The sequence below is a fragment of the Amblyomma mixtum genome, chromosome 2, assembly GCF_055824585.1.
Source record: "Amblyomma mixtum isolate Tamu chromosome 2, ASM5582458v1, whole genome shotgun sequence".
NCBI classification, from domain to species: domain Eukaryota; kingdom Metazoa; phylum Arthropoda; class Arachnida; order Ixodida; family Ixodidae; genus Amblyomma; species Amblyomma mixtum.
Window position 1 is genome coordinate 73,965,361 of NC_143013.1, and position 18,386 is coordinate 73,983,746.

Here is an 18,386-nt window from a genome sequence, read left to right on the forward strand (position 1 = left end):
AAGCTAACTAGTGAGTTTACTTAATTCACTGCTTAATTAGGACAACTTTTGTCATGACCAACATCCGATGCAGATGACATTGGTTTAATATTTTTTTTGGGTGTTCGCTGAAACGCCTGATATAATTATAACCTTGATGGTACAATATGGTGGTTCCTCTTTGTCTCTATAGAGCCATAGATGTGGGAAGTAAAGGACACACACAATGAATGGGCATCAAATCTGCAATCACTTTTTACATTTCCATCTTCAAACAAAATACATATAGTACAGAATCTCTTTGCATAGTTGTAGCAAAACCAACAGGCTTGGCCAATGCTTAAACACTCCATATGTTGCACATCACATTCCAAAGGCAGAGGCTTGTCAACATGCTAAAATGGCACGGGAATGTATCCAACTCATGCTGTCAAAGTCGTCAGTAGCTAAAACTCTTAAGTGGCAAAACAGTCAACGAAGCCAGCGACAACATATGGTAAACAGTACGTCGTAACTGGAATACTACCAAGTGCAGTGAATTCAAATAATAACCACGCTAAAGTAGAAACTGCAAGTAGTCATGGCCTTCAAAAGTGTGCCGTCAGAAAAATAGCAGTGCAGTGTCTGCAAAAATAGCAGCTCACCAATAGTTGTACTATCATAACTACAGCTTGTGGAAACTAACCTGCTGGACCCAAGGACCGTATCAAAGAGCTTTGATGTAGCCTACATGAAAAAAGCAGACCAGACGCACCTCACGGCATTACAGTGGTCTGTCTATGAGAACCATCTAACATAGCTAACATACTTTTACTTACTCTTAACCTATTTAACCACCAGAAACAATCTCATTGTTCATCACCAACACGAACATCATCATAGACATGGCAAAGCACCACACAACAACTGCGCACACAGTTTGCCTACTACTATTCCAGTTTCACCGGAACATGGGGCTGAGAGGTCAGCTTCCAACGTGCCTCGTGCACTGGCACTTCGATCTCCACACTAACGGACAACAGTGGTGTACACCTAAAACGAAAGTTCGGTGCACCTGTTGCAGAGGGCACCAGACGGATGGACTTTGCTGTGGTGGCAGTCCTGGACTCTGAAATTGAAGCTCGTTCTGCACTGGTAATTGTTGCACAAGGGGGTGGATGGGACCAAGTTTCACTTAGGGATGCCCAAATCATAAGTTTGGTGCCAGCCAGTTGAGGAACTTCATGGCCACTTCATACCCCATGAAGCAAGCCTGCAGGAGCAAAAAAAAAGGCATGAACGAAAGTGTGAAATCAGCCAGAAGTTTGAGCATGTAACAGCGAGTTGTTACATATGATGTCCCACCATCAAAAGATGCACTGCCAGAACACAAGTAAAGCAGTATTGGTGGCTAATGTGTAGAGCAAGCAGTAGTGTAGTTCTTATTTCGTTCTTGCATGATTCACCAATTCCACCATAGAGTAAGTTGGCAGGCAACACTGCATACTCCTGCTATGGTGCAGTGAATATTCAGCCCCCAAGTAGTGCAGCAGTGTTATCTGGGAGGAGTACAAACGCAAGGGGAAATTTTCTTAATCTGATTAGGTAAGGGCAGCCTCTAGGCTAAAACGAAGAGCAGTGACCCATCACTGTTGTCACGTGCTTTGTGGGTCACGGGTGCCCCACATGCCTAACCTGAAGCTGCTCATCAGTGCTGCTACTAACCTCAGGACTACACTTAAGCTCGTAGTTACTACTGGAATACATCTACAGTTTGACCATCTCTTAGCATTTCGACCATCAAGCTTTGCAAATTTTGATTTGTGAAATTTTATGTACTAAAGCAACACGCTGAAGTGAAGGGCTTTGGATTAATTCCAGTTACCTGTGGTTTTTTAACAAGTGCTGAAATTTCAGTGCGTGTGAACCTTTTTGTATGTTGCTTCCATTACCTTGTGCTCAGTAACAGTGCAAGCCACCGTAGGGGCCAAGTAGTACTTCTTAATTGTCTACATGGTACCTTGCAGAGTCCCAGGTTTGCATGAGCTGTGAAATTTCCTGACAGTGTTGCAAGTCTTCTACATATATAGTCACAACCAACAGAAATGCATCCAGTGCATAACCAGAGTGATGGAGAAAAATGTTTTGTGGAAACTCCTAAGAAACCATTCAAGTGTCTGGCGTGCTTTAATGCCGGCTACAATTAGCCCTCAAGTAATTATACAAAAATTGACAATGACTTGAATCCTAGCCTAAACACACCATGGAATTTCAGCACTTAGTTGTTTTCCCCATTGAATTTCAGAGGTACTATCAATAAGTTACTGAAATATGGGGCAAGAGGTTCTTTGACAGAAATTTTGCAACTATGAAATTTTTAAGGGATACAGTCGAACTTCGTTGCAGAGAAACGGTTTATAACAAAATAATGGATATAACGAAGGAATGGCGATTCCCCTTGGAAGCTCTGTCAACACGGACTATAACGAAGTAATTGCTAGGCCCCTTCAACTTTGTTATCATCATCATCAGCCTGACTACGCCCACTGCAGGGCAAAGGCCTCTCCCATGTCTCTCCAATTAACCATGTCCTTCGCCAGCCGCGGCCACCATATTCCTGCAAATTTCTTAATCTCATCCGCCCACCTAATTTTCTGCCGCCCCCTGCTACACTTGCCTTCTCTAGGAATCCACTCCGTTACCCTTGAGAACCAGCGGTTATCTTGCCTTCGCATTACATGCCCTGCCCAAGCCCACTTCTTCCTCTTGATTTCAACTAGGATATTGTTAACCCACGTTTGTTCCCTCACCCACTCCGCCCGCTTCCGATCTCTTAACGTTACACCTATCATTTTCCTTTCCATAGCTCGCAGCGTTGTCCTTAACTTAAGCTGAACCCTCTTTGTTAGCCTCCACGTTTCTGCCCCATAGGTGAGTACCGGTAAGATACACCTGTCGTATACTTTTCTCTTGAGGGATATTGGTACACTGCCATTCATGATCTGAGAGAACCTGCCATATGCGCTCCACCCCATTCTTATTCTTCTAGTTATTTCCTTCATGATCTGGATCAGCTGTCACTACCTGCCCTCAATAGACATATTCTCTTGCTATTTCCAGCACCTGGCCACCAATTGCGAACTGCTGTTCCCTTGCTAACATTACTTTGGTTTTCTGCATGTTAATTTTTAGCCCCACCGTTCTGCTCTGCCTGTCCAATTCGTTGATCATGCTTTGCAGTTCGTCCTGAGTGACTTAGCAAGGCAATGTCATCAGCGAATCGCAAAATTACTTAGGTATTCTCCATTAACTCTTATTCCAGACATGCCACTTAATTTCACATAAAACAAGTCCTTGTGCACTCGTGTAATATGGCATACAATGACTTAATAAAAGTTTACAGACAGAACCTGTGAGGTGGCTGTATAAAGGGTATACAGCTGTGGTGGTGTGTTTTCTTTTGCTTTATGGCTAGGTCACAGACCTCTGACAATTTGTCACTGTGTTGCTATGGCGGTGCAATTGCTAGCAGATTTAACGCTAGGCCAACAACCTCAACTGAAGTGGCCTGGTTGGCAAAAGCATACAATTTCATCTCGCTGTCAGTGCGGCTCCCCACACATGCTATGCCAGTTGAGGTTTATCCAAGGTTCTCGCTGATATGGCTCTATCCTGTATTGCTTTGCCTGTTCAATAAGTGCGCTTAAAGGGATGTCCGCAACAACTCTGTCCAGTTACTGTTCTCAGTTAAAATTGATTCGCCGTCTCTTTCTGGCTACGTCGACGTTTGTCCGGCGGAAAAAGCCGCATTTGCCAGCAAGAAAACTGAAGTTCGAAATGTTCCCGCCTCAAACTCGTGATGTCCTTAGAGAAAAAGGACAGGTTTCCACTGTATTGAAGTGAATGGCGGTGCAGTGTAGCCTCTGGGGTCTGTGGCAAAAAAAATCTGTGTCAATGCACGCATTCTACTTGCGAAATTGGCTGGTGGATACGAAACCTGCTTGTAGTCTTTTTCTAGCAACTTCCGTTTTCAGTGAGAGTGGTATCTCTGATTAGAATGGGAGACCAGCTCCCATTTGTCCTCGGTATCCTTTTCCTGATATCAAGGAATGCACTGAAGGTAAAATTATCATCCTGCCTCTCTTTGAAATCGAGTTTATAGGGTTTTGAAGCTGCGACTCCAGGAATGGGAGGAGAAGAGGGGAGGGATTTTTTTTTAATGTTTTTGAAGTGCAACTTCAAAACCTGATAACTTCTTTCTTAGGCACAATTGTAATTTTACCCTAACTGCACTCTTTGATATCAGGATTGATATCAGGAAAAACCAGTGGTACACATTTCAGCAAGTTCCCTGCAGCGAAATTACTTCAGCCCCACAACAAAAACATTGCATAACATATATTACTTAAAAATGAACGAGGACTTATAATGAAATTGAATGGCATAGTTTGGATCGGCGCACAAAAATACACATTTCCTGAAGATTTAATTATGCAAGTTTTTTTATGACCCTCTAAACCCATTAACTACATCTCACACTACTATTTTGGCGTTTACTGCACCAACATCTCTACCTTCAGTTAAAAGCAATAAAAGCCTCGAATTTTCAAAGAAAACCAAGGCCTTTGTTAACGCTGTATATCTGGTCACCAGCATGAAGTGTGCCACGGGTGTGTGACCGACTTCACAGCTGTATGGCTGCTCAACAAGTTTCAAACAAGAGAGCACAAGTGCAAGGCAGCTGTGACACCAGTTGCAGGCAGCGAATCGCAAAAGGGTCAACGGCAATCCTGTGGGCGGGGGGGGGGGGGGGGGGGGGGGGGGGGAGTAATACTAGGTCAACCACCATCTGCTGGAGCATGTGAGCAGGCTACAAAAATGGCTGCTCTACAAAATGCGTTAAATATAGTTCAAACTAAATTCGAATTTGAATCACTGCAGATGCGGAAAATTTTGGGTAGAAGTTAACTAGGGCACATGTTCTGGATGGATAGCAGTAAACTTGATGTTTTCCTCATGATGCAAGCACATGATACATCGAAAGAGGGGAAGACTGCAGACACTTGCATGCACAGATGGTTGCTATGGCTGCACTGACTTGGGCACACTGTGCCAATGATAAGTAGAGTGATACTGGCAGAGGATGTTTAGAACATGCTTCTGACCATATCATAATTTGGGTACTTGATTTGCAGTGAAGAAAAAAGGCTTTTAAAATAAAGCTAACATCACAAAAATCGTGTCATTTTTGGTTTCTTAAATGGTTGCAATTTTTTAAATGAAAGTTTTCACACACTTCAGGGGCTTAAGAAGTTGCTAAATTTTGGCAAGTTGATTTAGTTGACACAAAGTTAAAAAAAAAAAAAATGCCTGCTTACTCTTGGTGTTTCAGCTTTTCACCAAAGTGTATACTAGCTTTTACCCTTGGCTTAATTACCTGAGAAATTTTTGGTCACTTGAATTAAAAGGGACTCTAAAGGGAAACAATAAGTTACTCTGGGCTGGTAGCCTACACAATGAGAACTCAGCCAGCCCTATTTTGTGCGCGAAAAGATTGCAATCTTGCTGAAAAAAAAATTGAAAATTACGTCCCCTGACTTGTTCCCCCATACGACACTGAGGATTCTACATAATTTCAATGCTGCAGAGCCCTCCATGTGCTAAGGAAATCGGAAAAGCCGCACTTGGGGATTGGAAAGGCTGACTTGCCACATTTGCTTCACCCAGGGCTTGAGTAGTTTTGGTTTCTTTTACTGGCCTAGAAATTAATCGGCGAAACCTTTGACATTCATGGTTTTGCACACAAAAGGAGATAGCAGGGACATTTAACCGATTCATGACCACGTGCAGCCTGGTGAAATTGGTCGATATTCCAGGCTGAGTGAAAACTACACTGCTTGGTTTTTTGACCAGATGTGCCCCACAAAGTGCAAATATCCCTGAGAGCCTGTACCTCTGATCACGCAGCATACAACAGGTTCCCACAGGCTAAGCAAGCAGTGTACCTAATATCTCTCACAACACATTCTTGTATATAACTGGCACGTGCCTTTTGGCACAAGCTTGACAGCACTTGTTTATCAATACAAAGCTGCATTGGAGAGCATCATGGCTTGTATAGAATGCACATGATAGGGCGCAATTACCGAAATTCGCATGAGGTGTGGCTACATGTTTCACTTTTGCATGATTCTTCTGACTTATCAAGGCTGTGCACTTAGTAAAACGTGACATACTTGCTGTCTCAGAACATCGATTTATCCATCTAGCTCTACTAAGAACTGGGTTTTGTTGCTGCATATTCAGCTGTCTTTTCAACATTCCATGCACTTTCTTATAATGTCTCCAGCAAATCTTCAGAAGAGTTCTTGATTTCTTTCTGCTTTTTTCTTTTTATATCTGACACAGGAATCTTTCAGTTGCAGATGCTTGCCTTTTGTCTACTTTTATGTAGATTTTAAACCCAGAACAAATCATAAGTTCATAACAACAACTATAATGAAAACTATCAAGCAAGAATGAAGCCTGACCTAAGAGCCGCTTCACGGAAGCTCTTGTTAACTTACATTGGCCATCATAAGTTGGTTCACTTTTTCTGTTATATTTATGTATGCTCACACTGTTGAAGATGCACTACAAATACGCAGTCACTTTTTACTCAGTTGCTGCTGAGTGCTCTTACAGCAGGAGTTCTCCAACTGGGTTCCACGGAACCCTTGGATGCCTTTCAACGCTTTTTGGGTTCTCTGAGCTCCAAAATTCGAGCAAATCTCAACTGCTACTTTTTCTTTACCCACTTAATCTTGTGACTAATCGTACTGTAATTGCTTATAGCAGACTTTTTCACTATGTAGTCAGTCATTATAAACTGAATTTGGACATTTTTTTTCGGGGCCATGCATCTGCTTGCTCCCTTCTGTACACAAAAACCTTGCCTTAAAGGAATGATTCAGCTGGGTGAGCTTCTCTGGCCAGGCTCTCTACAACATACATTGGTTACCAAGTGCTTTATATATTCTCTTCTATGTGAACAAATTAAGCTAAAACATTTCCATGCTGTCTCTTTTTTTCAAACAAATGCTGCTCAAGTCTGCCTCTTTAGACACGACCCCTGCACGCACGAAGATGGCATAAAAGCACTTACGGCGTTTGCAGGGAATGCGCGAAGCATGACAGGAGCAGCACCCTTGTACAAGGCACGGACACCCTCGTTCTTCATGAGCTCACGGAACACGTCCCTGATACCATTGGGGTACGTTCCCTCGGGCGCTGCAAACCACAGAGTTGACACTCAACACACACTGAAACATGCAAGTAATAAATCTTGCCAAACAGGCAAACGGCAGCAATGTGCTGCACAGGCAAAGACAGAATAGTTGTAATGAACAAGGACACTGCAGCTGTCAAATGCTCAAACAGAAGAGACCAGTGATGGAATGCCAATTCTTGAAAAGCTCTCTGTCATGTTCAAGGGAATAGGAATAGACAATTACACCTATATGAAAAGGCAAGACATGCAATAGACTGTGAGAACAAGAGTGAACACAGTCTTCTTTCCTAATCAGGTTCACTTTTATGGCAATGACTGGTAGATCCTTGCATCCTCATCACACCTTTGCAAGCTGGCACAGAGTCATCACCGTCTTTTATGGAACCCAATCACCACACAATACCCAGTACACAAAATAATCATTGCACGGACTACAACTTGGGTGCCAAGAGTGGACTTGCCTGTCTGTAGTCGTGACTTTAGCACGTCGGGAGGTATAGCTACCAGCCAGTTGAAGATGCCCGCCATGCCTCCGGCAAACAGGGTCACCTTCACGCTCAGGTCCGAACGGCTGGATTTGAGGGAAAAATTTATTATCACTCATCCAGCGAGGCCACACTATGTGAAATGCTACTGATAATGAAATTTCCAACACAAGCTAATGGCAGCACAGTTCAACAAACTTATGATATAACAAGTACATATTCGAATTTGAAGAAAATTCCTAGAGTTTGAAGCCAACATTAAGCACCACATTGGACTGGCTAGCATAATGCCCAATGTTGCTTACTACAAGCAGGCAATGACCTTTACATGTTTTGTCCACCGGCTGCAAGCTTGTCACCACTACTCGGAACTTTTGACAACTCTGAGTATGGGCAGATTTTGAATTCTAGCAGTGCAGGTCTCCTTAGTTTCATAAAATTCCCTCCTCAAGACTTGCAGGAACACTGTGTCTTGAGTATTTTGCATTCAGTAAACCAGTGACACACTCTACATTGCAACAATGTAACAAACACAGGTGTGAACGTACCTTTTGCCTGCTGGTGTAAGGACCCGTTGTAGCCACTCATAACTGGCAAAGTACATGCCGCTGGCTGGCACATCTGCAAGCGGTGGGCATTAGGACAGAAATGACTATAAGGGGTTTCAAGTAAAAGTAACTACAGTCAAGCCCACTTATAACAATATTCAAGTGCCATGGAAATACCATTGCTATAGCCAATAATTGTTATAACAGGGTTGTGCCAAAAAAAAGAAAAGATGACAAACTTGAGAGCATTTATTGACAGTAAATATCCGGAGTGGTTTGATTGTTCTAATGCCTGTAAAAGCTAGTTAAATCGAACTTCAGGGAACCAGAACAATGTTCACTGTTCACCGATGACCAAAGCACCGCCATCACTGCGCCACCGGGAGTTTCGCGCACATCCGCGTCACAGGAATCAAGCCGGCTTTCCGGAAGTGATTCTCACGGGAAATTCAAGAAGCATGCAGAACTAAGGGTGCGGTGACAGCTGAGAAGAGAAAAACCGCGCTGGCTGCACGCACGCGCATTGCACTGACTGATTGGGGGCACGCATGGCACGCGTAGCCAATGCAGCAATGCAGCAGCTCTCGTGACGCGATGACGCCTGCCTCTTTTGCTTTCGTGGCGTTGCTGCGCCAGCTTAGTCCATTGGTCGGCCCCACATGTGCGCGCTTTTGTGTTGTAAGCATGGTTTTGCTGGTGCGGTTGTAGCATTCCCTTCTTTTTTTTTTCTATAACGGTTGACGCTCAATTACCAGATTTAATTGTTATAACCAATAATGTGCCTTGACAGCATTGCTATAAGCAGTTTATTTTACCATAGAACACATAGCAAAGCTGATGGTGCCATGACTGACCATTGTTATATCCGATATATTGTTATAACAGTGTATTGTTATAAGTGGGCTTGACTGTACATCTCTCTTGCCATCCCAGCTGAGAATATTTCCTAGCAGTGATGCCTATAGAGCTTCTCTACAAAACAGCATGCACAGACAAAAGGCACATTCAGTGCTTGCACATCCTTGTCTTCTTCCATTGTACGTGAGCGCCATTTTTCCAGGGAAGGTCATAAGCCAAACTATGCATTCTCACATCAGATTCACATGAGAGCAGTTGTCATAGTAAAGGCTTTACCTTCATCACTATCGTGTTCTGCCTCACTCTCTCACTGTGGTCAGCGTCTTACCAGCCACAGCCAAATATAGCGACTTCAGTCGAAACGAACAAGTTGGTTAACAGGGTCTGAAGCTGGAACGTCGCATGGGGAAGAGGACCAGTCGTGCACGAGGAGGAAAATGCAGAGAGACTGCTAAGTGCAGTTTGTGAGAGAGGAGGCAGGAGCAGCAGCAAACAATGGCATGTAAGCAAGTGGGACACAATGGGAAGGGGAATTATTAGCACAGGGAGCACAGGCCCACATACAGGTGCATCAGCAATATGCAAGGTAATAAACACGGGCCCACATACAGGTGCATCAGCAATATGCAAGGTAATAGAACAGCCTTGCAAATCTACTCAACAAACATGCACAGTAAACGAGACACTTTGTTAAAAAAACAATGTCAAAATATGCTGCCCCTGATGTCACCAGTACATTCATTTGCAAGTAGGGCAAGGAATCCCAGGTTTCTTTTGTTGTTGTTGTTTTTCCCCTTTATGAACACACGGCATCTCCTCCACAGTATGAGGTCTCTTGGATGTTGAACACCACAAGCTCCACGCAGTGATGCCAGGTCCTTAATTTTCACGAATTATTCAAGGCTCCACCAACTATTCAGTGAATAATTTGAGTTTCTGATATATTAGAAATTGGAGAAAAGGTGCTTGCCTAGCAAAGGCCCTTGCTCAAAAAAATTCCAACACAATAATTTATCCATTTTTTTTAATCACTGACCATTACTGCCTGATGCATAAGAAAAACACAATCATAGACAGTGGCTTACAAGAATATGAAAAGACTATATGCATAATACAAATATGTGCATAGGTACCAAGTGCAAACATAAGCAAATGGGCAACTCGGCATTCACTTACTTTTCGTTCTTCACAGTGTGACCTTGACTAAAAATTCATAAAGAAAAAAAAAACGTATGTAGCACTGATGTTCACTTGCATGCCAACACCTTTGTCTTTCTATGCTCTCTTTGTATTGTAGAACCAAACAAAACTGCCCACCTGATAAAGGTGCACTGAAGAGGATTCTGAACTTGTCTTTTTGCCGCGGGAACTCGATCTACACGTTCCTAGCATTCTTAGAAACTGCGACTTATTGCCCTGTATGGCCGATTTCCCTAATTAAATCGAATTAACGTCCGGCTCCCGCCCTTTTTTTTTTAAATTCTGCCTCGTACGATGGGCGGAGTCGACCAACGCGTGAAGTTCCTTTCAGCCAGCTCCGTGGAGGCTTTGCTTTCGCTTTATTTTGTTTTTTAGCTTTCCATGAATAAATAGTTTCATTCGCAGATAATATAGCCACAAAATAAGCCCGCAGAAATAAAAATACGCGCGGACTATTTCCTACTACGGACTACTACGTATTACTCCGCCGATGGCAGAGCGGCAAGCCGCCACGGGACTGGGTGAAAGGCACTCCACGCGTTGGTCGACTCCGCCCACCGTACGAGGCAGAATTAAAAAAAAAGGGCAGGAGCCGGACGTTAATTCGATTTAATTAGGGGAATTGGCCACACAGGGCAATAAGTTGCAGTTTCTAAGAATGCTAGGAACGTGTAGATCGAGTTCCCGTGGCGAAAAGACACGTTCAGATTCCTCTTCAGTGCACCTTTAAGTATGCATTAGTAATGCCTGTTCAGGAAAATTACCAGCCAGTGAGCCTCGCAATGTAATTTCCAGAATTCAGCAAAAGGGACAGGAAACCGGTGCTTGCAACCGATACTCACCACGCAGAAGTGTGGCGGCTGTGCCCTTGTAAATGCTGCGGATTCCCCCCTCCCGGTAGAGCTGCTTGGCACAGTCCACTGGTCCAGCAAATCGGGCCTTGCCTCCACCGTGATCCGCATGGGCCTGCTGGACCTGTCATTCCAGTGGACAAACAAGGCCGCAGAAATACGCACAATAAAGCATTAGAGCTGCACCCATACATGGGAAAAATTTACTCTAACTCTGGTGTTTGAAATTATTTGTTGTAAAAAAAGACCTTTTTGCCAATTTTGCTGCTACACACCTGTCTAGCCTTTTAATTGGTGGTGCGCATTCATGCAAATTATTTTCTTTCCATTTCACTCACCATTTTATCACATGATTTGCTAGCATTTTGCCACTGTATATATACTGCCTGTGTTCTATTATTAGTTCGACTAGCAACTAGCCTTTACCTATTGGTCTGGAAAGCTTTTGCAATTTTTTAATGTGACGATAACAATAAAATGAAAATGAAAGTACTATGTTGCAACTTTCCAACAGCGAGTGAGCAATGATTGAGGACGGAGGTGGGGCCTCATTACACGAGCAAAATGCATAAACAACACCAACAGCAACACAAGTGCAAAAGAACTGTCACATTTTTTCCTTATTTTCACTAACAGTCCGCATAAAATGACAGTAGAAAAAGAGGAACTCCCAGATTTCTAGAAATACTCTCAGATTCACTTAGACAGTCTTTTTGACCAACCAGAGGTAAATGAAGTTTTCAGCTTTGGTGTATGATGCCAGCACCTATAGTGGCACTGCCCACCCAGAAAAGGTCTCCTAAGATCACCAGAGTAAAACACTAAGCTATCAACTGAACCAAACCCTTGATCATTGCACACTGCAAGTGGTGCAAGCGGCTGTTGGTCTGCACCATGGGCATGTTGTCTGCCAAAAATCCATATGAAAATGTACCAGCAAAAAACACACAAGAAAAGGCAGCACACCACCAGATTGTTAACCTCATAACCACTGCACGTCATGCTGAGTGCTCAACCAAATGTGTACTTAGCACTGGTGCATTGCCTTTTCTTTCTTCCTCCTTCCTTCCTTTCCTTTTCTTAGCCTGAACAGAGAATGACTATCCCTCCTTAACAAGGAAACAAATTCCCTGGATTCCTTGGCTTCAATTACTGCTGTATCAGACCTTTCGTTTATTTTCCGCCAAACCTTTGTTCCTTGCTGCACCTAAAATATATTTTGTACCGATGGCAAGAGAACAAAGCAACAACTCCCGATTCCACCAGAGCACCATACTCCACCACGCAACTCTGTTTCATTTTTTTTTTGTTTCCCCCTAATGTCCACACACACTAAGATGCCCAAGAAGTTTACTACAGCTCCATATAGGGGCAGCTAGTCGGCAAGTTTCTCACACGCACACCACAGGAATGGCGCAGCAACTTGGCAACACACACCTGAAGAAGGCACTTGATCCTTTCACCTGGTGCCATGATGGCTGTTGTGAAGACGCCAGAAAGCATGCCAGCTAAAAAGAGCTGAGGCAACCTGCGTGACATGTGAAAGAAAGCAGCTTAGAAGCCCGTGAAAGTATTTAGGGGACACTTAGTTATATTATGTGTTGAGACTGCAATAGCACTAAAGTCTGCAGTCCGCTCGGCCTGCTTCTCCTCCTCTTTCATCGCTGCTCGCTGCATATGTTGAACCTGTTCAGCTGCCGATACTCCATCTTCATCGACATACTTCCATGGTCGCCCTTTCGGCTTGCAGTGATTTTCCACTACGGTAGGCACACATATGGCACTGATTCTGGCTCCATTCCAACCTCATACACGAAGCTGTTTAAACACGTCTGCGCACAACTAAGCGCCAGCGCACCTGCAAACTCTGCCATGTCACGAGGTCTCATGACATCACAAACCCCGGCAACCAATCAGTGCTCAGCCATGTCACCTGCCAACGCATCTGCCAACTTGGCCATGTCACATGACCCTGCGATGTCATGACTCTCTCGGCCAATCAACTGATTTTATGAATAGCCAGACCAAGCGAATTTTGACTGACCACATCCAGTTTTTTTCCGCAATGAGGCTTCTAATGCTATGCAATAAAATGAACGGAAAAAAAAAAGAACAGGTTCGCCACAAAGTGACAGATGGTGCACAATGGCTTAATCAAAAAGTGCCATTCTTTTACTAGGCTACAGCTTTGAAGCCTTGTTAAATGTGTTTTGAATCATATTTTTTTTTTGTACTGGTGAGTGATTTAATACCTTAAGATCCAACATTGCAAACTATTAACTAGGGAAAGTGATATTACGGTTTGCAAACAGGGGGTGTTACAATCGTGCTGACAAGACATCAGGCGCCGAAAAGGACTGAAAATATGAAATGCCTGACTGAAAAAAGGCATAGATACGCTGGACAAAAGGCAACACTCTAGCCTAAAAGGAACAAAGGAAACACTCAACAAATACACAAATGCAAAAGACGAAATGCAGCAGTCAAAGGCATGAAGATAAGCACCTTTTGCGGAAAAGTGAGACTAACAACAAAGATAAGCACCTTTCATAACTTATCATGGCTCGGTACACGCACTAATGCCCACTAACATGGCTGTGTACTGTGCAATGTCAGTGCACATTAAAGAACCCCAGGTGATTGAAATTATTTGGAGCCTTCCACTACAACACCTGAGTCACTTTGGGACATTAAACCCCATAAAACCAAACCAAACTAATAACATAGAGCAGTTAGGCACCAGATAGCAATATAGTTGGGTGCCGATAGACAGTAACTGTCTCCACCATTTTATTGCTACAACAGTGCTGCCAAGCGCACAACAGTGATTGCAGTATTACCATCCTCAATTCCAGCACACTTCTTCCAGAGCCAAGGATGCAAGAGTCATGGTGATGGTCGAATCATCAGTTAGATGGTATATCTACGATAAACTTGTGAAGCTTTCTACAAGCAAGCTACAGACACACTACTAACCTTGCAATAATGGCACAATCTATATGGTGTCAACCAGGGCAGGTGTCAAGCATGGCACATGAATATGGTGTCAACCATATTCATGTGCCATGGTTCATGTGTCAATATGGCACATGAACCATATTCATGTGCCAATATGGTGTCAACCATGGCACATGAAGCAAATGGTGCCAATAACTGAAGACCACTCAGCCAGAGAAACACACGCAGTTTGTGGGCTTACGTGAGCTCCTCCTCAGGGTGTTTCTGCTGGATCTTCTTGCCGATGCCAAAGCCAAGGAAGCAGACAGCAAACATGGGCGTGACACCAGTCAGTGGTGCAGCCATGCCTTTGTACAGCCCAAGGAAGCCCTAAACAAGGATTAAGGTCCTGAGTGTTAACCTTACATGCAGAGAATAATAAAGCGAAGTAAAAAAGGCCCATTTCAAAGTTCCTGAATGGAGCACATGCACTCTTCCAGCAAAAGTAATTTATTTATTTTATTTATTTATTACAATGCCTTCAGGGCCCCAGTGGGGCGTTACAGAAGGGAGTGGAAAAAAAAGTAAAGACAATGCAGCAAAATGAAAACAAAAAGTAGATGCAAAATGTAATGTAATACAGCAAAGAAAGAAAAAACGTAAGCTTGAACAAAATACATATCAGATTAGGTAACAATACAGCCTAGTCAAACACATAGTTTTCCACGGAATTTTTAAATAAACAGGTGTCAGAAATATCGGCAACCAAGGTGGGCAGGTGGTTCCAATCGCTCGCCGTCTTGGGTATAAACGAGTTAAAGTATGCATTGCTTCGGCAGGATGGAATGCGTACCTTGTGGCGATATCCGTGCGAGGTGATATGAATGATGGTTCAGATAGAAGATCCCGTTTTAGCTGATGATTGTGGTAGTAAATCTTGTGAAAAGTTAGCATTCGCGCGAGTTTTCTACGAAGGGACAGGCTAGGAAGGTTCAAAGTATTTTTCATGGCAGTTACACTAGCAGTGCGGGAAAAGTTAGACAAAATAAATTGAGCGCTTTATGCCCAGCAATGAAATTCACAGGCATGCAATACCTTCTTGAACTAGTGACATCATAAAAAAGAACATCACATGTTAATTTGCGAACATGTATGAGTTCGATGTTTTCTGACAACATTCATGACCCAGAACTGAAAGAAATGAATCTTAGAATCCTAAACTAAACAGGAACATACACTAGACCCAAAAGATAAATAATAAATGCAAAAAGTTCAAGTGCACCTACCTCTCTGACAATTGTTTTCTTGGCACAGTCGAAGGTGCCTGTGTAGCGTGGGAGCTCTCCGGGACCTGGCTTCGGCATGGTCTGTAGCCTGACCTGTTGCACAAGGAATGCCACTGCCTTATTACAAGAGAAAGAACAAACTGTGAAGCTGAATACATTACAGAACAGGCTGCTGAAGTCAACAGCAATAAAGTTGAATGAATGATCTTATTGCCTGATGTACAGTGCAGTGCATTAGTGGAATTATATACTTCCTTTCTCGATAACTCTGTTTAGTGAGATTCGAGCTAAGCGTTTGTAACAGACACATAACATGCTATTAGGCCGCCCCTCTCCTGGAAGATATATATGGGTTGCCTTTCTGCATCCATGGAACTGACAGCAATGCTGGACTTCCATGAGAAGACAAAGGTGTGGCAGGCTCAGAGCTACAAAGTTGCCTTGGCAACACAAAATAGCTGCCAAAGTAACGGGGCTTCTAGCCAGAACCAAAAGTGTGTATAACTACAGAAGGAAGGAGGGTTCAACGGATATTCAAACCACTGTTTTTGAATAGACCTGTTCTCAATCAATTGAGTCCATCTGGAATTCTCCCAGCCATTATTTTATAAATGATACTAACCTTGGCTACAGAACCAATCTGCAATATTCCATTTCACCATGCAAAACAACTTGATTAGATAGTTTGCACGTCAGGCTCAGGAGGGGGAACAGGAAATGATTTTACTCTCGTATATTTAACTTTTCATGCCTTGTTCCCTTCTGAGCAGATCACCATGCAACTTTAGCGTGCTGAATAAATGAAAAATAGAGGAATTTGGTTTAACGCCATGTAAAGTGAATGAAGTAGTCTTCTGAGAGAAAGAAACAAGAAACCATAGTCAATACTACGGTCAACTATAAGGTATAAACCAAATGAGTACGACTTTTTCCATCACTAACAATAATTAACTACATCCACACTTAATTAGCTACAATGTATCTGTGGTGATAGCAGAGTGCAACAGTTGCATCAGCACTGTGCATGTGCCACTGTGCAGCTCCACCACGCAAGTGGAGGGAGCCTGCAACCAAATCCTGTGTACACTATCATGATAACACAGCCCTCTTCAGATTTCTTCTCTCCAACAACGCCACTCCCCTGCATATCAGTTACATAGAGCTGTACACTATCTTCATATCTGGCAGGTCATCCAACATCCCCAGCAGTGACAGATCTCTTGAACCTAGCACTGCAGCAGTTAAAAAGCCGTGAAGCGAACCAGAGAAAAAAGTTTTGGAGGACCGAATGCTGCCTCATGATACACTGTAGCTTGACAGCAACCTTCATATTATGATGCCAATGTTTATATGAGATTCTACAGCATCACTAAATGAAAAAAAAAAGGCTGATCTTTCCTGCCTCACAAACTCAGAAAAAGAAGCAGCTTTTTATTGATGAAGGTGTGATATCACACAAAACCAAATCACTAATTGTAAGCTACCTCCAAAGAGTAATTATTTAGAACAGTTAACCTTCACATTAAAAAAAAAAGAGAAGTGACATGGTGTGATGTCCCTTTAGTACATCCTTCACTGTTCCGATGTTCAGCTCAGGGCAGATTCAAAATGTGGGCAGATGCCAGCCTTCCAAGGTAAGACGTGCTGTTAAGTCACACGTTGAAACACCTGGTCACGAAGTTCACGGGTGGCAATCAGCTTCTTCCATTATGATAATGCGATTGCCATCACCTTGTGCAATAAGCAATCAAGCAGCAACATACACAGATCACGATGTCCAAGTCTCAAGATCATCACTGCAATCTCGAGCGATCAGCTGCGTGATTGCCACAGTTAAGCAAAACAAAAAGATGCGACAGCCGTATGCCGGTTATCTTGGAGCTAACTTTTTTATCTCACGAAGCCACGTTACCTTTATAGTATCGAGTGGGTGTCCGGAGACCACAGTGCACACTCCGCCGAAGCCGCCGGCGATGAAGTCCTTTACCGGGCTCACTTTGTTTTGCTTGCCCATGATCGCAGCGCGGCCTCTTCACAGTTGTAAGCGCACACGAGGGGAATTAAGATGAACCAACTTCCCTCTTACTCAACAACCCAAATCTCGCACGGCTACCAGGAAAAAACGCGTCACTGCGAACGGCCGGCTCGAACGCATGGCCCAAGGCGCGCGACCATCGAATGAATGGCGCTGCACTTCTTTCCTCTTCTCAGAGCGCAACTGAGGAAAGAAAATACTGCGCCTTATCAAAACTGTGACCGCGCTGAGGAGATAACAAAACGAAGACCATGTTTTTCGGTGCAAATAGCGGCGATAAGCCGAAGAAAAGACGGCACATTCGAAGTGCTTGCGGAACACTTTCGCATACTCTCGCAGATCGATAGCCGTGTCCTCACTCGATACTGCGCAGAGGCGCCGCGGTTTGCTGCAACAAGTGTTTCCAATCCACGTGTTCTAGTGTTGTCGCGCGCGAAATACTTGCGGCGGTACTCAACTAAGCAGACAGGACAAGCGCGGATCCCTCGAAATCAGAGTGCCGAGGAAGCCGATCATCCTTGATAGCTCCGCATCGAATGACACGTTTGCCTTTGGCATAAAAGAAAAGGGAGAACCCGAGCTCGCTCGTCTGAACCTAGGGTTTCAACGTGGTTTCAACTCACCTTTATTGTATCCAGAGGGTGACCTGCCAGTATGAGGCACATACCGCCGAAACCACCGGCGAAGAAATCTTTCACGGGGCTGACTTTCCTTTTGTCCGGCATTTTCTGTGCTGTCTTTCCGTGCGCCTTGCAAATAACGAATCTATCTGCGGGCACTCCGGACGGCTGTCAGAGTCACTTCGATAGCGCACTCTAATGCCTGGGCGCTGCAAAAAGACGCTCTCTCTGATTGCGGAACGATAAAACGGGAAACGTTCGCCCTCCCGCAAGTGAGAGAGTTGTGGCTATGAGCGTTGTGAAAGTGGGCTGGGTCAGGCGAATCGCCCAACCCTCCT

General features: G+C 43.8%; 1 protein-coding gene across 2 annotated transcripts; it reads right to left on the reverse strand.

Annotated features, from left to right (window-relative positions):
• Positions 1 to 210: 210 nt before the first annotated feature.
• colt (carnitine/acylcarnitine carrier protein colt, mitochondrial) lies at positions 211 to 18,329 on the reverse strand. Of its 2 annotated transcripts, none has more exons than XM_089571881.1 (9): positions 18,052 to 18,329; positions 15,394 to 15,486; positions 14,370 to 14,497; positions 12,608 to 12,698; positions 11,162 to 11,294; positions 8,262 to 8,334; positions 7,690 to 7,799; positions 7,103 to 7,227; positions 211 to 1,231 (listed from the first exon to the last, which is right to left on the reverse strand). In XM_089571881.1, exons 1-9 carry the CDS (start codon positions 18,151 to 18,153, stop codon positions 1,169 to 1,171), a joined length of 918 nt encoding a protein of 305 aa, XP_089428007.1. In that variant the 5' UTR covers positions 18,154 to 18,329; the 3' UTR covers positions 211 to 1,168. The 2 variants fall into 2 exon arrangements, with proteins under 2 accessions (XP_089428007.1, XP_089428008.1); XM_089571882.1 differs by lacking the exon at positions 18,052 to 18,329 and adding an exon at positions 17,306 to 17,908.
• Positions 18,330 to 18,386: the final 57 nt, after the last annotated feature.